General features: G+C 37.8%; 4 protein-coding genes across 7 annotated transcripts; 3 read left to right on the top strand and 1 right to left on the bottom strand.

Annotated features, from left to right (window-relative positions):
* The first annotated feature begins 34 nt into the window (after nt 1–34).
* emg1 (EMG1 N1-specific pseudouridine methyltransferase) lies at nt 35–21,685 on the top strand. 3 transcript variants are annotated; one of them, XR_006925393.1, is made up of 6 exons: nt 35–645; nt 1,049–1,150; nt 1,250–1,391; nt 1,634–1,842; nt 2,149–2,340; nt 21,630–21,685. XR_006925393.1 is itself a non-coding variant. In XM_046847250.1 (5 exons), exons 1-5 carry the CDS (start codon nt 496–498, stop codon nt 2,260–2,262), a joined length of 717 nt encoding a protein of 238 aa, XP_046703206.1. In that variant the 5' UTR covers nt 35–495; the 3' UTR covers nt 2,263–2,630. The 3 variants fall into 3 exon arrangements, 1 of the variants encoding a protein (XP_046703206.1); XR_006925394.1 differs by lacking the exon at nt 21,630–21,685 and adding an exon at nt 20,437–20,464; XM_046847250.1 differs by lacking the exon at nt 21,630–21,685 and having other exon boundaries at nt 2,149–2,630.
* On the bottom strand, nt 3,872–4,666 carry gtf3c6 (general transcription factor IIIC, polypeptide 6, alpha). The gene has a single exon (XM_046847251.1). It carries the CDS (start codon nt 4,591–4,593, stop codon nt 4,057–4,059), a length of 537 nt encoding a protein of 178 aa, XP_046703207.1. The 5' UTR covers nt 4,594–4,666; the 3' UTR covers nt 3,872–4,056.
* nop2 (NOP2 nucleolar protein homolog (yeast)) lies at nt 5,545–15,184 on the top strand. Of its 2 annotated transcripts, none has more exons than XM_046847232.1 (16): nt 5,545–5,729; nt 6,286–6,424; nt 7,311–7,347; nt 7,450–7,508; nt 7,607–7,875; nt 7,954–8,188; nt 8,283–8,482; nt 11,638–11,727; nt 11,820–11,907; nt 12,030–12,170; nt 12,482–12,621; nt 12,818–12,907; nt 13,466–13,588; nt 14,106–14,203; nt 14,309–14,439; nt 14,531–15,184. In XM_046847232.1, the coding sequence occupies exons 2-16, from the start codon at nt 6,319–6,321 to the stop codon at nt 14,959–14,961; spliced, it is 2,238 nt and encodes a 745-aa protein (XP_046703188.1). In that variant the 5' UTR covers nt 5,545–5,729; nt 6,286–6,318; the 3' UTR covers nt 14,962–15,184. The 2 variants fall into 2 exon arrangements, with proteins under 2 accessions (XP_046703188.1, XP_046703187.1); XM_046847231.1 differs by having other exon boundaries at nt 7,308–7,347.
* Nucleotides 21,686–22,611: 926 nt separating the features above from the next.
* wu:fj39g12 (C-type natriuretic peptide-like) lies at nt 22,612–24,529 on the top strand. Its single transcript, XM_046847800.1, has 3 exons — nt 22,612–22,831; nt 23,422–23,563; nt 23,759–24,529. Exons 2-3 carry the CDS (start codon nt 23,465–23,467, stop codon nt 24,059–24,061), a joined length of 402 nt encoding a protein of 133 aa, XP_046703756.1. The 5' UTR covers nt 22,612–22,831; nt 23,422–23,464; the 3' UTR covers nt 24,062–24,529.
* The last annotated feature ends 710 nt before the right edge of the window (nt 24,530–25,239 follow it).

The raw sequence follows: 25,239 nt of genomic DNA, 5'->3' as shown, positions 1-25,239 counted from the left end.
TTCTTTCTTTCTTTCTTTCTTTCTTTCTTTTATTCGTTCTTTCTTTCGTTCTTTCTTTCTTGTTCATGTTCTCTCTGACAAAATAGGATTCTCTCTGACAGAATTCTCTGGTTAAATGTAAAAATGTGTATGGTACCCTGCGATGGACAGAATTCTCACTGCACCCCAGTGGACACGCTTTAGATACATGATCACGACCAATAAGGTTACTGAAGAGGAATTGCTAATTTATCTGATTTATCAATTACTGATTCATCAATCTCTGTACTATTGTGATTAACCCTTGTAATGCATTCCACATGAAGATATAATAAGATAAGTACTTCTAATCAATGTGTGTATAGAATCGAAGAAATTTACAGTTATGTGAATTTGAAGTGTTTATGTCGTTTTTTTGTTGTGAAAAAAACACTAGAATACAATAGTAGTGTTTTTGAGAAGAGAACGAGTCGCCTGTGATATGACGCAGAATTGCTGCGACGCGCTTCAAACAAGATGGCAGCTCACACGGGGGAGAAGCGTGGTCTTGAACATTTAGACCAATATGAGCCAAAAACAGCGAAACAACCACGAAATATGCACGACAAAATGATAGAGACTCGACTGGTGGTTATTTTAGAAGGGGCGACTCTGGAAACTGTGAAGGTGTGTATAAAACTGAGGAATCGTGGTTAAGAAATGTTAGCGTTGGCATTAAATAGGTTTATTTATTTATTTTATTTTTGTGTGCAGTTGAAGTTATATATATGCAAACTGTAGTAAAGCTAGTTTGCATGTTTGTTACTAATGGATTTTGTTAATTATCACATCAGCTTCATATAAACTCTGGTGTCGTAAAGTTCTAATCACATTTACATCTAGTAGACGCGCTCCATTATATATTAGATAATGATGATGATGATGATGATGATAGTAAAACAAATTATACGTCGGATCGTCTATGGAATAGTGATGAGTTAAATAACAGAAGTATAACGTTATAAAACGGTTATAAAATAACCACAGTAGAACTTTGCTTGGAGATTCATTTTTGTGTATTTTTTTTAAGGTTGGAAAGACTTTCGAGCTGCTAAACTGTGACCAGCACAAGAATATTATAATAAAGAGTGGAAGGGACCCTGGCAATGTTCGCCCAGATATTACACATCAGGTAACAACAGGACCACTTGACAGCACGTCATTGCATTGTGATTTACACTACAGAGCACCTGACACTATTGTTCTAAACATATTGTTTGCTCCTATACAGTCCCTGCTTATGCTGATGGACAGTCCACTGAACAGAGCAGGACTGCTGCAGGTGTACATTCACACTGAGAAGAATGCTCTGATCGAGATCAATCCTCAGACTCGAATTCCCCGCACATTCCCTCGCTTTTGTGGACTCATGGGTAAAGTTCTATATTTACAACATCAGACCTATAGCGTACAATTGCACACAGGGTTTAGTAAAGTGATCTCTTTTTGAGACTCTTTTCTTGCACTGAAATGTACAGAATCACACTATTTTTAGTGCCAAGTCCGAAACATCTTCGGTTAAAGAACATTAAAATAAAAACTGATCATTGCTCAGTGGGAGTGACTCACACTGGCAGCAAGTCTTTGCTTAGTTTCCTCTTGTTTTTACTCTCAGTGCAGCTCCTGCATAAGCTCAGTGTGAGAGCGGCTGATGGGCCACAGCGCTTGCTGCGGATGATTAAAAACCCTGTTTCAGACCACTTGCCTGCAGGATGTCCACGCTACGCCATGTCCTTTAAAGCAGGAGATGCCGTCTGTCCCAGAACCCTTATCCCTAAGGATGGTCCTGCTGTGGTTGTTATTGGAGCATTTGCACATGGAAAGGTGAGTTTGTCATTGCACTTATTAGACCAGTGGTTCTCAAAACAGTGCTCAGAGTTTCTCAGACTAAACCGTCTCTTACATGACACGTATGGACTGATTGGAACAGCTTTGAGGTTTAGTTTAAGAACCTCTGTACTCTGTTTTAAATCTCTGCTCAGTTCTTACCATAAATATTGTAATGTATTTTAGACTGTCATTAACCTTTATTAATTGAGCTTTGTTTGTAAATGTTTCTGAATAGTCAGTTCAATGTCAATATGTAGGTTTTGATTTTACATGCATACGTTTTCTGATTTTCTCTTCTAGGTAAATGTGGATTATACAGAGAAGGAAGTGTCCATCAGTAACTACCCTCTGTCTGCAGCTCTCACATGTAGCAAAATATGCTCTGCGTTTGAGGAGGTCTGGGGGGTGTTGTGATAAACACAGTTGCTGGACTTTGGGGCAAACCAGTCATTCACGTGTGTGTGTGTGTGTGTGTGTGTGTGTGTGTGTGTGTATCAATGTGGCGCAAAATCTTGACCTCTGAATTTTAATTGTTCACTTTTCAATCGTGATCATGTCAGTAGGCAGTACCAAATGTTTTTTGAACACGTTGATAATGTGCGTTGATGTAGTCATGTGCTTTCTTTGTGTGGCTCAGAAATATTTCGTATCTTTTATATGAACTTTCAAATATAATGTTGGCAACATTAACATGTTAATATCTGAAATCTTGTGTGTACCAATAAGAGTTTCTCTGTCTCTGAAATGTAACTATTGTTAAAGTTGTGTGTGTAAAATGGCTAGAAGTAGAAACAAAGTTTGGAAACAATGTATAGTTATGTAAGGTCCCCCGCTCCAACAATAAAAATAGTAGTTCACACAAACAAGTGTGTTTTCATATGATGCTTTAATGCAGTGATTATGAAATGATTCAGTTAATAATTTTGTGGAAAGTGGACAACTATGTTGAGTAAAATACAGTCCAAATACAGCCATCTGCCACTGGCTCCTATCAGGCAGCATAATTTAAATGTATCAGAATTAACGACTGCCTGTTTGGGGTGAGATTTGTGTTTGGTTCTGTTGACAACTTTCTCTGGTGCTTTTCTTTGATGGTTTTGCACTCTTCTGGACTTATCTTTGCTAACAAACTTTTGGCTCTGGTCACTTTTGGCAACTCTTGTCCTGGTTTACTGTTTTTTTTTTTCTTTCTTCTTCCCTGCTGCTTAAACCCTCAAACAGACTTCTGTCCTTTTCTCTGCTTCTCTCTGCTTCTCTCTACATTTTCAGATTTTTCTTCTCCTTAAGTTTCTTAAACATAAAACATAATTTAGCACTGGCTAAACTAACAGCTCCATACATGAACACATTTATACATTTAGATGGGTTGCTATATTTTATTTTGTGTTTATCTTGAAGGATCTTGAATCATGCAGTCAAGTGGATCTCTTTCCTGACCAGATCGTGTATTACATGGATCACTCCGCCATTATACTTTGAAAATATGACCAGGTTGTACGACCAGTTTGAGCTGTTATAGTGCCAACCCTTGTATTATTTATGTAATTAGTTGGTTAGATTTCCCCCCAGTCAGAAAAGCTACTTTAAATACAACATTTTGGGCTGTTTTTTAGTTGTTAATTCCTTTGTTACCATTTGTTATTTTTCCTAGATCATACTATTTTCTTTGTTTTCAAATGTCAATAAATTCCAGTTAAATAAACTCAAGCAATGGTAAATTAGAAAAGGAAGGTAGGATCGTTATTCGTAGCGATCCAGTGGATGGTCTTTCAGCATACATTCTCTTTTACCAGAATTAAGTCAAGTAACAAAATGAATAATAATCAGCCTGTTGTAAAGTGTGTGATTTTACTTGCATTCATTTGACCACAGTTGTCATCTTTGGATCGCACGAATGCCCCTGAATGTATTTAATGTATTAAATCATCAACAGAAAGCTCATTTGCACATTCTTTCATAGGCTTTAATCAGTAATTAATGATGTTTGTTCGAATGATCATTAGTATATTTCAGACTTGAAAAGTATCAGAAGGAATGAGGTTTATTATTATAACAATGATCATGAAGACATGATGTTCAGTGATTACAGTAGTTATTTTAAATAATTTTTTATTACAAAAATATTCTTGATAGTAACGATCTCATTTACCATAATGTGTCCTTTATACAAAAAAAAAAAAAAAGATTACAGTTTAGGTCCAGTTGGTGTCACTCTGTGTGATCTTCTATTGTCTCTTCCAGGACACTTTCCTCTTTTGCTGAACTCTCCTGTGTCTCTGCTTTTTCACTGTCTGACTCCCCACTCATGTCTTCTCCAGCATCGAGTCTCTGGAGCTCTTTAGGGTCCAGGGCGTAGTGACACACAGTGCTGGATCTGCCACACATTTCATCTTCATTCAGAGACAGGACCTCGATCCCCCCGGTGCTCTCCTCTCCCTCCTTCCTCTCGGACAGGAAAGTCCTCTGGAGCATCAGTTTTTTCATGGTGTGACACTTGTATCTGAGACCCGGACTGGAGTCGGATTTGGTCAGATCTTTGGCTTGTTCTTCAAAGATCACGCAGGTCCCCAGGGCGTCCTCGTATTCCCCTGCGAACACATAGCGTCCGACCTGCACCACGGGCTGCTCGCTGCTCATGCCCACGATTTTGCACACGCCGCCGCGCTGACACAGCACATCCGAGTCGATCACTCCAGACAGCTCAGCCACCACCAGCTGCTCCTCTTCATCCCACTCATCCTCCATCTCTCAGCTCCGCTCACACACTATACATGCCGCGCTCTCTGTCCAATTTCCCACCTCGCTTTTTGTTTCTCCCCACCCGTATTCCTACTACTTCCGCCTCCTGCACCGGGATTGGCTCTCGGGTTATTATTTTAACTGAAGGAAGCTGCCGAATGTCCAATCAACATCCGCTGTTTTCAGGGTTCGACCAATTACAACAAAACTACAGAAAGGAGCCAGAATTTGTAGTTATAAATATATAGATTAAGATTTCAGATTTATAGATTTAGAATTCAGATTGTTTATTTGGTTTATTAATTTTTTTCCCGTCGTTTTATTAATTATTATTATTATTATTATTATTATTATTATTATTATTATTATTATTATTAAATGGCAAAAGAACAAGAGGTATTACATACTGATGTCAAATTTACACTTACTTCCAGAAATAACAAAACAAATATATAACAAAAAATACATAAAAAAATAATAAATTACATAAATTTTAATGCTTTCAGATCATTACATATTTACAGTGCTTTTTTGTTTTTTGTTTACTGCAAGAGATTTATATACAAATATCTCCTTAACCTGATTCTGAACATGCTGCCGGAATTGAACAAAAAATACAAAATTACTACTAATATGATTATTATAACACGAAAGTATAATACGAGATATATTTAATATAAAACATTACATTACACGATCATTATTTAAGATATTAGATAATAAATGGCAACATAGTGCTAATTGGTTCCATTTCTTTATATTATTGTGGAGCAAAAAAATAGTGTATCTATATTTTAAATATAAAATAACAACGGAGATTAATTAATAAATAAAATACACAGAAATACAAAGACATGTTTCACAGTTCCCGCGGTCCTTAAAAATGTGGGGCAAATGCCACCCCATGAGCCAATCATATCCTAGACTTACCTCAAAACGGGTGGAGGAAAACACGCGCTGGTGCTGTCGCAAAAATTCTGCGACGGAAGTAGTTCATGTCGCGCTTCCTGCAGTCCAACGTGTTCTAGATTTTTTCACGTGTGTTTCTTCGTGTGAGTTTATACCGATTCCTACTACAAGATAAACAGCGTTAAATCCGACGCAGTTTTGGGACGGTGTAATAAATTAGGAAAGCAGTAGAGGTGAGTGGACAAGAAGTAATTGATGCATTATTCACGTGTTCAATTACAACACATGCTAATGTGAAATAGCAAAATGCTAGAAACTTTTTAGCTAAGAGAGCATGATTAACCCACCAGTTGGGCTTAAATCGAAAGATCTATATAGTGATCACAATGATGTTTATACTTATTGTTGTGAACTGAAGAAAATAATTGATCGCCCATTTTAATGATCTGGCTGAAATGCATGCTTATACTGCATGGTATAGTTTTCTGTCAAAGAGTTCAAGAGTCTGTCTAGCTTTCTACCTAGCTACCTATGTACCTACCCCTCAGTCAAGCTATTACTGTCACGTGATTGTTAGCCTTAGATGTTAAATAAAAGTATGTCCAGAATCATCAATATTGAAGCACAAAATTATGCTGGATGAGTCACTCATCCTCTTGGAAATTTGTACCACGATTTTTGGAAGCACACACCCTGTTTATACGTGTTTATATTGAGCCTTAACATTATGCTTTTATGACTAAACTTTTTTTTAGTGCAATAGTGTTGAACCTGCCTTCTTGTTCTCAGGAGGTATTAGAGCACAGCTGTGCAGGATCAGTCATGGGGAGGAAGCTTGATCCCACAACCAAGGTGAAGCGTGGACCTGGACGAAAAGCCAGGAAGCAGAAAGGCGCAGAGACTGAGCTGGCCAAGATTTTAGTGGATGGTATGATATAAAACTTATTGTGCATTTTTTTTTTAAACACAGATATAGAGATCATCCATGTCCATCATCCATGTCATGATGACATAAAAAAGGTACATGGTACCAAGGTTGATACAATGGTTCCTGATGGTGCATCAGAAAAGCCATTATTCTGTCTTAGGAAGTATGTGAGTTTGAATCCCATGGGGCCAAAATTGGCTCTGTTTTATAGGAGGTCAGTCACCGTGACACAAAAAATTGTGGGTGTCTGTAAACTCATGTATGTGGAAAACAGCAATCGCTGAATGTGTGACAATGCATGAGAGCAGAGTGAAAACCCTGCTTGGCTGGCTTCATGTTTCAGAGTAAGCATGGTAGTTTTCACCCGGACTAATGCATGTAGCAGCTTTAAAAGTGATCAATGCAAGTAATCAGTGGTCGTAGAGCAATTTGAATACAATTATAAATACGTTACATTGTGCCACATCCATATGGTCCATGATATTGATGTGTGATCACATAATCCAAGGAAACAGGTATAATTGTTGAGAAAGCCGTTGCTTATTAACAATTTGAATATTAAACTAATAACAGAAACATCTATAATTGAATGTCTAAACATTTGACCCCTACCAAGGGGTTTGATTGTTTTATTTCTAAACCTCATCTGCTTCTTCCACTGAGGTTTATGGAAATTAGAAATGCTGCTTGTTATGATTTGATTTGCATATTCCATGTGGAAAAAATATAATCAGTATGCTATTCAGACACAGTCTTTAAGAAATGACCGGCTGTATGCGGGAACTTTGGAGCAAGTAGACACAGACGCTGGTATATGGAGTCTTGAGATGTTGAATTCTTTCGGATGTGAAAATGTTTAGTAATTTGTTTCTAATCGTTTCAGCAGACGAGCCAAAAAAACTGTCTAGCAGAGCAAGAAAACGGTAAGTTTTTTTTTCTACTCATCATCTCCAGTGTTATAAAGTGGTCCTTTAGTTGTTATTTGTACAGTCAGATTGCTTTATTGATTTCCTGAATGTGTGCAGTGCTGTGAAGAGGGCACAGGGGGCCACTGCACCAAAGGAAGAGAAACAGCCCAAGAAAGGTACAAATTACTGGAATGGACAATTTTCTCCTCTTTGAGGAGCGACACATTGTGGGATCATCTGAACAAAATTAACGCTCCTTGTTCGTCATTTGTAGGATTCTCCGATGAGAACAGCGAATGGCTGACACCAGCTAAGAGAAAGCGCAAAATTGACCATTCAGAAGGGGACGAGGACAGCGACAGCCAATGGGAGGAAGAGGAAGATGATGTTGATGAAGTAGATGATGCAGTGAAAGGACGAAAAGAACTACTTGAAGATGATGATGAGGATGATGATATGGTCGATGACTATGGGGCGATGGAAGATAGTGAAGGAGAAGAACAGGAGGAGGAGGAGCAGGAGGAGGCAGGCAGTGAAGGAGAGGTGTGTAAAGTGTTCTCAAAACAAATTGGCAAAACTAAATTTTGCAAGATCAGATGATTTCAATCATTGTTTTTACAGCTGCTACCTATTGAACGAGCTGCAAGGAAACAGAAAAAACGACAGGAAGCTGCAGCACAGGAGAGTGAAGATGAGGACGACGACGACGATGATGATGGTGAGGAGGAGGAGGAAGAAGATGATGACAACATGGAAGGGGAGGAGGAGGAGGAAGAGGAGGAAGACACAGTGCAGGCAAATATCGACCACATAGATGCGTTCAAACTGCCTAGTGTAAAGGAGAGAGAGAAAGAGGGTGAGTCATAGTTACTAGCCACATGGTTCAAAAATAAATAAATAAAACGGCACACCGTAGTTTTGTTCTTTGATTTCTCTTTTGTTTTGTGTAGGACTTTTGCCTCTAGACCTGCAGAGCGTTCATCAGAGGATCAAAGACAACATTGATGTTCTCGCCAACTTCAGTGAGAAGAGAGAGGAGGGGAGAGAGAGAGCAGAGTACCTTTCACTGCTAAAATCTGATCTCTGCATGTACTACAGCTACAATGATTTCCTCATGGGCAACCTCATGGAGCTGTTTCCGCATTCTGAGGTGTGTGTGAGAAAGTCAGAGCCATTTCTTTAGGCATTAACGTTGAGAAATGTACATAATGTACAGTTGTAGTTTTAGAAAAAGGTGTGCTTCTTTCACTCACCTTGTTTATTTTGCTTTAAGACCTTAAATCTGAGGTAATAGGCACAGGAGGTATTACTAACCATATGTGTGGAAAGACTAAGTACACCGTTCCTGATTTCATAGGAATTAAGAGGCTAAATAGCAGCCAGGTGCTGCTTATCAAACCTTCTTAATTAATTGATCCCATAGCAAGCGTAATCATCTCTATAAAAGTTTGATCAGTTTGCTGATCTAGAGCATTCAGGTGTCTTATCACAACGCCAAGGAGTACATTTATCAGCAATAATCTTAGAGAAACAAAAGTTGCTGCCTTTTAATCTGGGAAGTGTTTCCAAACAATTAAAATTCCATTGTTCTACAGTCAGGGAACATTATTTAAAAGTGGAAAACAGCCAAGAATCTCCAGAAGGTGACATCCCAGCAAATTGACCCCAAGGTCAGGTCGTGCAACTCTCAGAGAAATTGCAAAACAAAAAGTGGCATTTCTATGAGAGCCTCCTCTCTATAAAAAGAACAAAGCAGCCTGACGTTTGTTTCGAAATTGGCACCTGAACAAACCGCAAGACTTCTAAAACAATGTCATTTATACAGATGACACCAAAGTGAAGATTTTTTGGCAAAATGCGCAGCGCTACATTTGGTGATATCCAAACACTGCCTATCAGCAAAAAACACCTCATACCAACTGTCTAGTACGGTGGGGCAGGGGAGATGATTTGGGCTTGTTTTGCAGCTACAGGACTTGGGCTACTTGCAGTCTTTGAATTGACAATGAACTCTTCTGTATAGCAGTTTTCTAGAGTAAAGGGTGAGGTCATCTGTCCGCCAGCTAACGCTTAGTTGAAACTGAGTCGTGCAACAGGGCAGTGATCCCAAACACACAAGCAAAGCCACAACAGAATGACTGAAAAAGAATGGGTTCAGTGTTTTGTCCAGTCAAAGTCCAGACCTCAACCTGACTGAAATGCTCTAGGACCTACAGAGAGCTGCACAAAAGCAACATTGTAGAGAAGGGTGAAAGTTCCTTCACAATGAAGTGAGAGGCAGAAAGTCATTGAGAACATAATTACTTCAAGTTTTTGCTGCTAAAGGTGGTTCTACAAGCAATTGAATCATAAGGTGCACTTAGTTTTTCACACATGGCTTTTTTGTTTTGGCTTTATTTTGTAAAATAAGTAAGGACATAGTGTCAAGTCATGGTGTTCATCTGAGGGTGTATTTACCAAATTTTAAGACCTCCAGATGACCTAAGACACCAGATGATCTTTATGTCCTTATGGGTAAAACCATAGAATTCAAAGAGGATGTACTTTTTATATTTCATGTGTGTGTATAAGATACACATCAACAAATATGACACAAAAAACATTGCTTTGAGTAAAAGATTTGAGGCTGTCAGCTTGCATGCACAGATAATGAGATGTTTGGGTTGACTACGGTTGTTACCATGTCATTATTTTGGCACGACAAAAAATCCCTCCTCCTCCTACAGGTTTTGAGCGACATGCACTAGAACTTTCACAGTGCTTCAGCTCTGCTCTGCTCTTTAGTGTACTATGACTACGTTTTTTATACTATTTTATATTTTATAAATCCCACAACTCTCAGGCATACTCAGGCATTGGGGAAATGTTCAGGGTATGTTCAAGATTCAAACAATAACTATACACAACAAAACGCACCTGCATGCACACGGCCTGAAGTCCCTCATCTCTCTCTTTTACCCTGTCAGTGTAAGAGATTTACATTTGATATATTTCTTTCAATGCCACACTCACCATTCTACCCTCTCATTCTACCCCTCATTCTACCCTCTCATTCTACCCCTCATTCTACCCTCTCATTCTACCACTTTACCATTCAATCTACTACTCAATCTACCAGTAAAACACATTCTCTCTTGTATTCTATCTCCATGTATTGACTTGTCATAAGTAGAAATTCAGATCATCAGAGAGTTTTACTGTGTCATTTATCTTAATACAATAACTGTCTTTGTGTTTGCCTTTCACTAGTAATTTCTTTTAAGCTTTTTTTTGGTGATGGTTTATGATTGAACAGTTTTTCAAAATGCATTGGGTTTTTTTATATTATTATTTATTTAAATTTTTTTGGCTCAGTGCTGCTACCTGTCCTTGTTGCCATTTTTAATTAAACATTTGGCAGATGTCCTTATCCACAGTGATTTTATAATTATCATATTTATATACCTGTATGTTAGGGTTAAGGGCCATGTTTAAAGGCCCAGCAGTGGCAGCTTGGTGGTACTGAGATTTCACTTTCTAGGCATTTCAAGATATTAGTTATTCTCAAAAGTATCTATATGATTGAAATTGTTATAAATGAGGAAGTGGGGTATTTCATATTAACCTGCATATCTCTGGAATTGTAGTCACACTGGGTCCATTATGTCTGTATATATTCTATTTGAATTGACCATCATCTTTTTGCTGCTCCCATTAGGGGTCTCCACAGCGGATCATCCGTCTCTATATTACTCTGTCCTCTACATCTGCCTCTTTCAAACCAACTACCTGCATGTCTACCGTCACCATATCCATAAACCTCCTCTTTTCCTCCTTCCTAGTGGCTCCATCCTCAGCATTCTTCTACCAATGCTATTTAAATTGACATGCTTTTAAAAAAATATATATATATATATATATATATATATATATATATATATATATATATATATATATATATATAAAAAAACTTTTTTTAAATAGTTATGTGACCTACTACATTTTTAAAATATAGTGTGGCAAAATGTGATAACCATAAGAATACTCATCTATACAGAGTTCACATTTGAATGATGCTTTTGATTTAGTTTAAAACTGTACATTCCTGTTGTAGTACCACCCATCTGCATCTATTCTCATGTGTGGCTATGCTAACAGGAGAGACAAACCTGCTGTCAGAGTCTGAAAGGGGTAGATGGACAAACCCACTGCCCCTATATGTACTGCCAGCACATTCCTAAATATCTAAGTGATGTTTGTGCTCCAAACAAATGAGGTTTCTTATAATAGTTTCTTTTGTGGTGTGTGTGTATATTTCCAATTCAGCTCATAGATTTTCTGGAAGCGAATGAAATTCAGAGGCCTGTCACCATTAGGACCAATACCCTTAAAACCAGGAGGAGAGACTTGGCTCAGGTAAAGGATCTCTGTAGGTCTATATAGTGACCTATATTTCTAACTCAGAATGTATGTCGATCATAAATGTGTATCATTTTCTGTTCACGCAGGGTCTGATTAATAGGGGTGTAAATCTGGATCCTTTGGGAAAGTGGTCGAAAGTGGGCTTGGTCATCTTTGATTCCTCAGTTCCCATAGGTTAGTTCTGTGGGGATTGATGAATATGAACTATATATTCACATGGATTCTGCTTAGGTTTATTTGCTAACTTGGTGAAAGTTTTAAATTAAATATTTTATGTTTTACCCTTTTCCTACCAGGTGCAACTCCTGAGTATCTGGCTGGGCATTACATGCTTCAGGGAGCTTCTTCACTGCTTCCTGTAATGGCTCTTTCTCCCCAGGAGGGGGAGTCTGTGCTGGACATGAGTGCAGCTCCTGGAGGAAAGACCACATATATGGGTAAAAACGCTCATGCTCATGCCTCATCCTGATTTATAGGATGACTTCTGATTGTTATTTACTGTCTATATTAAAATTGATATTTTTGATGTTTAGTAAAGGTAGATACCTTTACTACAAGGTAAGTAATCTTAAGAGCTAATATAACATTTCATTTATATGGTGGAAAAAGTAATTATCATTATACATGAATCCTAAAACAGTTTCTTAAATACACATTCAGAGATAAAGCTTGTGAAGCTACAGAAATGCTTACCAGAGTTAGGAATGAAATTCCTTTACTGAATTATGTGATATAACATCTTTTCCAGCTCAGCTGATGAGAAACACAGGAGTGATAGTTGCTAACGATGCCAGTGCTGAGAGGTTGAAAAGTGTTGTGGGAAACATCCATCGCCTGGGAGTCACCAACACCATCATTTGTAACTATGATGGCAGACAGTTTCCTAAGGTCTGCTTCCACTCACCGTCTAGCCATCACCGCTAACACCTCCCAACCCCCCCCCCCTTATATATTCACATTTTTTCTCCAGATTAATGTATTTGCTTTCCTCTTTTGTTTATTAAGAATAATAAGTCACATCACTATGTTTTGTATTTTGCCCACTGTGATCTCCTAAACTATCAAATTTTCTTGTGAATGGTAGGTGATGGGAGGTTTTGACAGAGTTTTACTGGACGCGCCTTGTTCAGGCACAGGGGTCATCTCTAAAGATCCAGCAGTGAAAACTAGCAAGGTACTACTTGGAGATTATAGATATTTATAAATATATTTATACTATTTAAGAACGTTGCGTTAATTTTGTTTGTGATTAATTTTTTATTATTGGTTAATATGAGACATCTTTAATGCCATGAATGTGTGTAATGTTGTGTGTAATGACCCAGATTGTGTTGGAGGAACTGACAACACAAAATTGTTTTAAAACTTGCTGCAATAAGGTTTTTTTTATTTTTTTAGATAACCTAGTAAGAAAAGTATGAAAGAAAAGCTTCAAACAATTATTATTGAATAGTCACTAGGTACTGACTGATATTTGCAAAATTAAGACAATGGATTGCCATGGTTAAGAACCCTCATTATTTTTGACCCATGACTGGTGCTTTTATTATTATTAATTTTTACATTTTCAATTATAATTTTTTTTTATTTGGGGAAATTTAAATTATAATATCAGCTATTACACATTAGGTTTAAATCCTGCTCGAAGAGCCTACAATGTAGAGCATTTTCCATTTCGAGTATGAAAGGAACACATTTGCCTTGAATAATTAGTTATCCCTCTGCTTAATAGGACAGTGCCGATATCCTGCGCTCAGCTCATCTACAGAAGGAGCTGATTCTGGCTGCTATTGACTCAGTCAACGCTGACTCACAGACGGGTGGCTATCTTGTCTACTGCACCTGCTCCATTACGGTAAGCTTTTTAAATACATAAGGCAATTTAATGTAAGATACAAATGCTTGTTTGCTGCTCAAAATTTTTGTTAATTAGGTGCTTTTACATTTTGTGCTATGTAAGTTTCATATTTCTTTAGTTTCCCCTAAAACAACCTAAAATTTGAATAATTTGCTGAATTATAATACCAAAATCTGTACAGTTTTATTGTACTTATTATTATTTCTTTGCATAATTAACTGTGGTATTGATGAATTGCTTTAAAATGATCCAATTGTCTAACATTAGCATTTTTACTAATTGGTTATATATTTTAGTGAGGATTATTGATGTTTTTAATTAACTCGTTGCCATCATAAAATAACCAAAAATTACAACCTAAATTTTGGTTGTTTGTGCCAAGTATCGATTTGATCAATTCGTTGGGTCCGCTTACACTGGAGCTAAATGTAAACACATCAGTAACAAAAGAAAAAAATAGGAATGCGTAATTATGAAGTTGCACACACTTGTAACAAAGGGTTGTGTATTATAGGTTGAAGAGAATGAGTGGGTTGTGGATTATGCCCTGAAGAAGAGAAATGTAAAACTGGTTCCGACAGGATTGGACTTTGGCAAAGAAGGCTTTACCAGGTACTCTAACCACATATTTGACATCTCAATAAGAACTCCTAATGGTTTTCTACAATCACAGTGAATTAGGCATCATTCATATTTAAAATGAAAAATTCTTTACAGATTTAAAGAGCGACGTTTCCACCCTTCACTTAAACTGTCTCGGAGATTCTATCCACACTCCCACAACATGGATGGATTCTTTGTGGCAAAACTGAAGAAGTTCTCTAATACCATCCCTTCTGCACCCACAGGTAACAATAAAAAAGAAGGATGTGCACAAAACTTGTGACTAAATGTTTAATTAGTCTTTTCTCATTATATTATTTGTCTTTTGCACTGCAGAAGAAAATGAAAAGGCCAGCGAAACAGAAACACCAGCTACACCAGCTGAGGAAAAAACCTCAAAATCAGAGTCTAAGCAACAGAGCAAAGGTACACAGGGAAAATCCAAAGAGACCAAGCAACAATTAAAAGCTGCTAGCAGCAGCAAAACTGAAAGCCCCACTGCGAAGAAAAAGCCAGCGATAAAAGGTAAAAAATTAAAGGATGAAGGTCCGAAAAAGAAAATAGCCAAAATGGATGAACAGAATTCAAAGGAAGCCAAGACCAAAGAAAAGCTCAAAGTTCTAAAAGTGGACAAAGACATAATAAATGAGTCTGGGACTGAGAAAGCAGAGGGAAGCTTGCTTAAGAAGAAGACAAACAAAAAGAATCAGAAGAACCTCTTTAAAAGAAGGAAGAATAAAATGGGGAAAACTAATTTAAGAAGTTAAATGTACTGAAGCAACAGGAGGCTGGACAGTAGAATGGAGCTTTTATAATAAAAAAAAATTAACTTCCTTAAGACATTATGTATCCCTGTGGACTTTAAAAACACTTTAATGTCTTTTAGTATGTGCTAGACCCTGCATTTTTATTTTGCTATTACTGTCAAAACCAAGCAAAAGTACACTGTAAACAGCAACATGTGAATAAATTGTCTTGGTTTACTTGTAAGAATGATTGGTTTGAGAAAAAGATGTTCTGCCCAAATTTCTTGGAAAAAGTATAATAGGAAAGCATACATTTTACATTTTGGATTAAAATATATATTGGGTTCTTCACAGGTTCTGTGCAGCCATTAGTGTTACATTGTCGAAATACATTTTAATACAAACCTGGCTGGATATTTGGCTTAAATCTTCTATAGTTTAATAAAATGCATTTGACATTAAACTGCATCTAAAACCATCCAGTTCACTGTATAAAAGCAGGCCTACACGTCTTTGCTCTTGCTTTGGGGACTAGATTCATCAGGTGTAAATCATAGTGATGGTTGCATAACTGTGAACAAACCACAAGCATTTGAGGTACTTAAAGCAAATGACTCCACACTGTATCACAGGCCCCATGCAGCATTACTGGACTATTCTTATGAAATAACCACTAATACTCGCTGTTATGGAACGGCATTATCATTATTATATTATAGTGCTGAGGCTTATCATGATGATCATTATTATTATAGTGCAGAGACCTGGGGTAAAGGTACAGAAATGGGCCAGTAAAAGGCTTTTTAAAATTGAAAGCAAAAGTAGACTGATATACTGAATTTGTATTTGTGGTTAATGACAGATGGCAACTTCACAGTTTAAGACATTTTGTTTTAAAGACTTTGTTTTAGCAAGCATTTGCAATCAGCTCTAGGGTTATCGATGCATTCATTTTGTACCAAGAATATTATGCAATGGCCAAAAGAAAATATCAGATGGCAGAAAATGCCCATTCCATTAGGGCTTTTAAAAAACAGAGATTTATTCAATCTACTTGGAATCACATAATAAGGCAAAATCTAAAAATTAAAATGATAAAAACTCTGTTTAGCCAAAACTATGTGGACATCTGCTTATCACACCATGTGTAAACTTGTTGGACATTCCATTGCAGAACCATGGGTAATTTTATGTAGTTGCCCTCTTTTTGCCCTTATAGCATACCTGCATAACCTACCACCTTATCTGTGACAGGAAATGTGTTCTAATATGATTACCACTAGGAGGATATATATATTAACATTGCAGAACCTAAAAAAAAAGAAAAAAGTGCATGTTTGTCAGAATTGGAACTCTGCACACTTGCTTGTAATGTCCATGCAACTGATCGTAGTAGGGGCTTGGGATCAGGCATATCGGTAGAGTGGAGATGTCTCATTGTTCATTGAGAGTTCTTTGTATCTTATCTCCATTTACATTTGCGGCATTTAGCAGACGCCCTTATCCAGAGCGACGTACAAAAGTGCTTTGAGTCTCTAGTAATGAATAAATCTACACTGGTACGCAAGATTACAAACTTAATATAAATATAACTCTAGAATTCTACAAACGGAAATAGCAGATCCATAGCAGATCTGATGATCAAATCACTGTTGTCTATTCCAAACATTACTGTAGGTTGTGTCCTGGGAAGAACTGGAGACAATCACTATATTTGCTCTTAGTGAATGCTGCAAGGTTAAGTTGTTTTCAAAAAAAGATCATATGATGTTGGACAAAAACCCAGGTTTCAAAAATAGTGGTGGTGATGGGTATATGATAGGATAATGTGTTCCATTCACAGAACCATTGCCAGCAAACAAGGCACCATTTTCAGGACACTTGTATTCAAGAGGGTCTGTTGGACTGCGGAGTCAGTCTTCCACAGCTTTTCTATCAAAGGAGTCTTGTAGGTAACCTGCTCAAGAGTCTTTCTGTTTAATTTGGACAATAGATTTATGCAGGACGTATGCTGCCAAGGTGTTACATTCATTTGCGAGAGCAGCATTTGAAACAAATGTCTGTTGGGCCAAAAGCAGGATTTTGGTCGGTTGATTGCAGAACTGCAGTGTGGGTAGAATGAGTGAGTGGTAGAGTGGAAAAAAAAAAAAAAAGAATCAGTAAGGACTCTTGTGGTCCAGTACTTGCTGAATTGGCAGATATTTCAAATCCATGAGATAATCATAGAGTGTTTTGGCATTAACAAAAAGGTCTACCTGTGCCCCCCCAAACATTACACAGGTTTAAGATGCCACTTCTAGCTACCCCGCTCTGTGGCTTCATTGAGCCATTCTGGCAAATGTAGTGCGCTCGGTTCCCAGCACCTGGCGTTGACTCAAAAATGGTAAGAAGATTTTGAGGCTTAGATAGACCGCCCTGAGTTTCAGCTTGTTAACATGTTCTACTCATACACTGGTCCACAGTCTATAGGCCTCTCGGCTATCTCGGATTGTTCACATCACAAATTTGAACAGTGAGTATGATCATTTGTGGCATTTTGACATTTCTGTGGAAAAAACTTGCCTTCTGGGCCCTCTTGATGCTCTGTCAAATTCAATTTTCTGCCTTGAATCATTAGAGCAACACATTTGAACACACTACAATTCTTAAAAAAAAAAAGAAAAAGCTTAAAAAGTTACTTTTCCCTAAAATTCTGGTATGCCAGTGGCGATGGGAAATGTGCTAGTGTGAATTCTGGGTATATTCAGTGAGTCAGTCAGCTCAGCTTATCAGTAGGAACCAACAGTTTTATCTGACTAACAGCTCCTTCTATTAAACTAAGCTTTTTATTTGCTTAGCTTTTATTGTTTTTACCTAGCAATTACCACTATTGCATACTGTTTAAATCTATATTAATAAATGTAAAATCATCAATGATAAAGTGACTGATGATGGTTGTTATATTGACAAATATAGTAAGCATTCTGGCATTGGAATGTTTTATTCAAATCCAAGATCATTACAATTCCTGAACATACAATCATTTGTGAACTATGAATCACTGTAGAGCACAAAATATATAGGGAGACCCCAGTTAGATGTATAGAAGCCCAAACCAAGTCTGCATAATGACCTCAAGAAAGCAAACAAAAAAACTGGGGAAGAGAACTGGGGAAGGCTATGCTCCATATTTGCACCGCTTCTAACAGAGGTGCCATCCTGCTGTGGATAGTGAAGACGGGGCAGAATATCATTAAGGGGTCTCTCTGCCTTCAATACAGGACCCAGATCACGAACACTGCCTCAATAAAGCCACCCGAATAGAGTCTGATCTCTCCTATCCCTTCATTCCCCTGCTATCCGGCAGATGATACAGAATCCAGATTAGATTCCAGAGTAGCTTCTTCCCACAAGCTGTCAGGATCCTCAATAATATACTGTGTGCTGCTTATCTACCTCTGAATTAATTAACACAACCCCATCACACACTAGTCGCTGTTACCATTAACCTCCTGGTATTTTGAATATTACTGATCAAATACAGCACTGTCACATTATGTCAAAGGGAAGTTTCAATGGATAAGGGTATGCTAAATGTCCTAAATGGTAACTTTTATGGTGCCAGTAATGATTATTCTGTGTGCTGTATTTATTATTATATTCATTTTGTTGTATTTATTTCCTTGCCATGTGCATTGCCACTAACACTTTGCAAAGGTCAGCAGATCTGACCACCCGGTTAGTGTTTTATTCAATTGTCTTAAATGCTCTCTTTGTACATTTAAAATTTTCTGGGAACTTTTTATTCAAATTGTTTACTTCCCTGCTAAGTTAAATGGAAGTCTCTTAATAATCGCACACAAATTAGTTAAGGTTTGTATAACATTTGAAAATGTCTCAATACCTGCTGGAGTGTAGAAAAAACTACTGTACTTTGTTTTATGCCATTGATCGTAATGTATTTTCTTTTATTTGTGATCTGCTTTTGTTTATGATATGCATTACTTTTCCTGTCATAGCACTTATTGAGGTCCATTATAAAAATTTTATCCTTTAAAATAATTAAGTTGTTAAAAAAAAACCCAGAGAAGCTATAAAGAACATACAGAATAAACACCACTGGCAAGCGCACACACACGTCCCACTGATGCTGTTGCTGGTAGATAATGTCTGATTAAAACGGTCTGTCGAACCCAGTACAGGAGGGAAAAAGAAAACTATTTTCTCCTGCCTGGAACATGTGGGGTCTGATGGGGTCACTGTGGGTTTTATGTGACTCTGTCCAAACTGTCAGGGCGGTATGAACAGTAACCTGTGTTTTGCAGCTGACTTTGCATTAACCCTGCTGACATCTGACCGCAGTGCATTCATCAACTCTAACAGAGGCTTCTGATGGGTTCGTGTGGCAAATGAACTCCCGCCACGAGCCTCACTTTTCCTGCCATTCACCACAATCACCATGGCAACAAATGCAGTCAACTACTTGCGACGGATGCGTCCGGTGTCTCTACTGTGAAGCGAAATTTCTCTCCTGGAGAAAACATGCTAATCACTGCTCATTGTTCCAATGTGAGCACAGAGTGTGGGCAAAGCTTTGATTTTAATTACAGTGCTGTGGAATCACGCAGAAGAGATAATGGCATGTCGTGCTAAAGGCGTTCAGACCTGTGGCTAATGGAGTTTAGATTTTCCTCCTCTCAGTCCGATTGAGCGCCATTGTAAGCAGTTAATTACAACGATCCCCAGCATACAAATATGATTGAAGGGGTGTGTAGGGGTGTGTGTGCGTAGGCGGGCTGAAGCCTACATATTGTACAGATTACAAATGCACACACACACACCCATGCACACATTATTATACTATAAGCTCATTTTGACTCATGCTCGTTTTAATTCACTTAACATTGGCCTCATTGCTCTATTATGAAATGCTTTAACTATTACTGCATATTGTGGAGGTGGTTTTCCTGTAGTGCAAATTCTTTTTTTCTCTCTTTTTCTTCAGTCATATTCCCTATAATGAACCATTTAAATCTGGCTATATGTAGTTGTAAATCCAGAAATGTACTCCACTCACACTCCTTTTAACTGTTAAAGGTCAAATATTGCCACTTTTGCTAATTTTGTGTTAAAGTATTAAACATAAATACTAAAACAACACTCTCTCTAGACTGCTATTATAAATTCAAACATACAAATGACAGTATTTTCCATTATTAAATGTTGAAATTAATGATGGTGATTTGGTCTTCATGTTGAATGAAAAGCCAATGCATGATATTACAGTTAAAACAAACACATTAAGAAAAGAAAATCACAGTAGCATGTAAAAGGATTAAATAATTAAATCCAAAATGATATTTTAACATTAATTCTCTGGTAAAAATCCTCTTAACAGTTGTCACGTTTTAAGGTAAAGCTTTAGGAGTGCTACTTAGGGATACTCTTAATGATATGACCCTTTGGGAAACTAGACATCGGTTAAAAGCACCAATGTTTGTTCTAGGACCACTGTATTGTGTGTGTGTGTGTGTGTGTGTGTATAGTAAAATGAAGTCATTACTGTCAGTGTTGTGCCACAGCTTGGCCAGACAAGATCACCACCTTTGTGGGCCCCTCGATTTCTCCCTTACTTTTCTGTCTGTCCCTTGCTCTTTCTTTCCCTGAAACTCAAAGCTTTTTCACTCAAAAAAAAATTATTTTCAACTTTGTGCCTTCAGTAGGTCTCTTGTCCTCTCCCCCACCTGCATAATAACAGAAATGATCCAGCCCACACACATCCATGCATGACACCTTTCTGCTTTTTTTCTTTTTTGTCCCTGCCCACAGAGCTGGAACACACACACACACACACACACACACACACACACACACACACACACACACACACACACAAACACACATCCATACACACTTCACCTTCACCATGCTCCCTCTCTCTCACTCTGAGGTGAAGCTCGAGTGCATTCCAGCAGCCTCTTGCCATCCCTTCATATTTTATATTTCATCTCATACCTCGGTTCGCCCACCCGTCCTCCTACTCACGTTTTCTCTTTTGTCTTTCACTTTCACACTTTCTTTTGCTCAAGTGACAACCTAAGAGAGCTACACAGGCCAATTACTCTTCTGCAGTCTTGGTGATGGTCTAATGTATTGATGCCTTCTCTGTCAACCTATCGCAAAATATCATTGTAGGATGAAATAAAGCTGTGACAGATGTGCCCGTGTGCCTGCAATTGCTTTTATCAGAAAAACGTTATAAACAGTTTTTACACATTCCTCCCAGTATTTTGAAGTGATTAAACTGACTACCTCTGTAAACCCTCACCAAAGGCAGGATCTGTGGAATGCTGATGAGCTTCTCCCTTGGAAACAATACAGCTTGGTTAATAGTGTCAAGAGATGTAATATCTGACAGCAGAGTGTAGGTATGAAAATGGGTTTGTGCAGTTGGCCAGCAGTGGCAGCAGCTGTCTGCAGATCTATTCTTCACTGGGAGAGAGAGAGAGTGAGAGTGAGGGAGACAGGGTACACAACCGTAAAAACACCAACCTGATCAAACAGCAGAGCCATTCACCCACCTCAAGCTTTACAAAAACAGAAATAGGTTTGTGTGTTGATGGTTTACTGCCATTTAAGAATGTTTTAATTTCCATATTATAGTTCATTTATAAGAGAGTTGCCATGCCATTGCCATATCTCTCTCTCTTTGTGTGTGTGTGTGTGTGTGTGTGTGTGTGTGTGTGTGTGTGTGTGTGTGTGCGTGCGTGCGTGCGTGCGTGCGTGCATGGTCAAGTGTTTGCCTGCACCACATGAGTGTTGGCTCTCCTCATGTTCTCGGGGGCCGAAGGGGAGATGTAAGCAGATGGCACTGGCAGACTGTTACTCTTAAAGAGAAAAACCATAGGAACAACAGAATAGAATAAGAAATACAGGAAAGAATTAACAAAAGATTTCAGTTTGACAAAGAGAAGGAATAATAAGTATTCACCACTGAGCTCAGATTAGACATGAGCTTCTAAGTTACATTCTTATGTTCTCTGTGATTGGCCACAACATGCTATCTCTCACAATAAAGGTAAAACAGTATTTTACTGTAAGATACAGTAAAGATGTTACTATTTCTCTTGATATAAACCTGGTGCATGATTAGCAGCTTTAGTTTTCAGATATGTTGTATTAAAACAAAAGTTTAAAAGCAAACGACGAAGGCTGTGATTTAGAAATGTCTACAATAAGGAAAAAACAATAAAGATATGCTGCCGTTTGTTCAGCAGTCATAACCCTGTGCCAGGGCATGGCAGGTTTGGCAGCCAATGCGTATCCCAGCAAACAGAGGGAAGTTAAAAAGCGACACTGATCAGATGAGGAATGAAGAAGGAAAGGGTGACATCATTTTGGAGAGGAAGAGGGAGAGGAGCAGCTCTTGTTCAGTGTTAATGTGTGTTTATTCAAGCATGTCCATACAAAAGGGTCAAGGTGCTCTTTCAAAAGGATGTGGACACGAATGCAGGCAGCATCCACCAGACAGAGTGACCTGATATCACTTCTCTTTAGCTATTCCAACGCCTGAAGAATGACAAGGTGTGTGGGCTTGTGTGTGTGTGTTTGAGAGGAGACAAAAATGTGTGTCTGGGGGAGTGGTCAGAGCCAATACACATCCTATTCTCATATAGGAGACACTATTGAAACACTTCTTCAACTTACACATACACACACCACAGAGCTCACACTATAAATCAAGTCCTGGGAGAGAGAGAGAGTGAGAGCAAAGGAGGAGGAGAGAAAAGGATGCTCATAGCAGGTGCCAAATATTGAGGAAGACGAGAGCAAGAGAATCAGACGAAGAGTGAGGATGGAGCAGAGCTCTCACTGAACATTCAGCCACAGGTTTTCATACGATCAGTCTTTGGTGAGTAACTTTTTTTTTATTGTGTTTTTAAAAAAAAAAATACAAAATCTGAACTATGGAACAATCAAGATAATTACTTATTTAAAAAAAAAAAAGTAGTTTTTTCTCTAAAAATCAGTTTTCCAGAATTTCCAGAATCTTACTGTTCATCTTACTATACATACTTACCTTTAGTATATAATAAATTAATGCATTGTTAAATCTGAATCTACAGTTACATCTGCTTACAAATGTAATTCCAAGACAGCAATAAAAATGACACACTACTAAACTACATTATTGTGGTAGTGTTAATCTTTTCTGTTCATAATGTTCACATTATTGCTGATGTTGTAGCAAAAATGTATATGTGACCAGTAAAAACATTCATTCAGTCACATTCAGAGGACATAAGAAATAACTCTCACAACAGAACCATAAAACAAATAAACACAAGCACAGTCAACCTGAAACACCTGCCTTACCATTTGTGTTAAAAACCGATAATGAGATGAAGCTGCCAATGTTTTGATCTTTCTGTGTTTATCTATAATTACGGATTGCTGTAAGTAAACATTCCAAATGAATTAAAATGGATTGTATTTCTTTAGGTTTGCAATAGTCTGTGTATTTGGGCTCGTGTGTCTCTGCTGCATGATGCTGTGCTCTGCTGTTCTGGCAGTGCTGCTCCTGCTGGCACCACTGAAACCCAGCTATAGCCGAAGTCTGCACACCCCTGATCGGGCCATGCAGGTAGTGGATGAACTCATTTCTGCTGGACGTAAGATGTAGTGAAACATTAGAGCGTAATTAGAATCAACATACTGTCTAATTATAGATGTTACTTAAGCATAGCAGATTTAGAACTAAGAATTAGGTCACTGCTTACTAATTCTTACTTAAGAATCATGAGATAAAAAGTTGATTCATCTCTGTTTTCTACTGAAGGTTATCGAGCAGTTCCTTGAGCGTTACAATGACCTCTTGACTTTAGATGACCTGGAAAATCTCACCAGTGACCAAACAGAAGAGCCGGTACAGGTCTTTAATTCTGGCATAAAAGTTGCAGAAAGTCCCAAATGGATTGACATACCGGTGCAGAATGCAGAAAACTCCTGGGTTCGTCTGCTCAAGGGAGCTCTGGCCAATCAAAAGCGGGCTTTGTCAGATCGGTCACGGAGGGGCTGGAATCGAGGTTGCTTTGGCCTGAAGCTGGACCGAATCGGATCTATGAGTGGCCTCGGGTGCTAATGACAGAGGGACAGAGCAATTTGAGATGGTTTGAGATGGTTTTTAACATCAAGTAGATGTTCCTTATAGTAACAGTCTGCAGTCAGTTTTTCTCAACTATATGGTGATGTTCTCATACAGATTCTTTCATAAAATTCTTACTTTTCACAGTCTTTCTGATAATATATTGTCATAGTGTATTGTAAATTGTTTAGTATAATGTGCTGTAACTTTTTAGTGATTCTAGTTCTGTCTATACTGTAATGGTAGAGGAGTAAAATACATGTTTTTGTGTTCTTGGTTATGTATTGTTAGATAATACAAACATCTTGTATTAGATTATTGCGAATCATGGAATTATATTTCATATATTAAAAAATGGATTAACTATGAACTGTGTTTAAGACTGTTTTGAAGGACATGCATGAGGAAAACACAGTTCATCTTTATGTTTGTGTATATTCGGCATGAATAAAATTGTTAAATGTGTTGAGGATCCGCCCTGTTCCCTGCATCAAAAATTTGTTTATGCACCACTGGAAAGAGCAATGAACCATTTCATAATTGTAAACATAATTGTCTTCATTATTTCAATATACTACTTCAATATACTGTTTTATACTACTCTGCCTTCTTCTCAGTGTGACGATCTGTGCGGATGTATCCAATCAAATTTTTCTGCCTTATTTTTTGCTGATAATAAACTTACTAGGGAATGCCAGTGAATGCTTCCACTCCATCAATGGAAATAATAGAAATAATTTTGGTTAACTAGCACAATTATTTTTTTTCTGCAAAGCCACACTAATTTTGTTTTAAGTCCAACAAGACTGGAATTCAGACCACATCATTCCACAATGAACTGTATATTCCGCACTAATGTGCAGTGATGTATTTTTTACGGTACACATATTTTTAGTGCTGATATACCCACAAGCACTGTGTTTCTCATTAGATAAAGCATGTGAAAGATTTCCTTTTTCATTTCCTGCCAGTAATTCCTTTCACCGAGCATGGTGGTGTAGGCACAAGGATTATGGGTATATTCATCTCTGGCAAATCCTTTACTTATCAGCATTAAGTGTCACTCAGGCTCAGCCTGTTTTATGGCACCAACTGTTTTCTGTAGATCAAATTTTTATGTAATTCAGTCAGTGTAAAACATTAAATATCCAGTCACGTCAGATCCTCTTTTCATA

The sequence above is a fragment of the Silurus meridionalis genome, chromosome 4 (genome assembly GCF_014805685.1).
Source record: "Silurus meridionalis isolate SWU-2019-XX chromosome 4, ASM1480568v1, whole genome shotgun sequence".
NCBI lineage: Eukaryota > Metazoa > Chordata > Actinopteri > Siluriformes > Siluridae > Silurus > Silurus meridionalis.
This window is presented reverse-complemented; position numbering and strand designations above follow the sequence as displayed.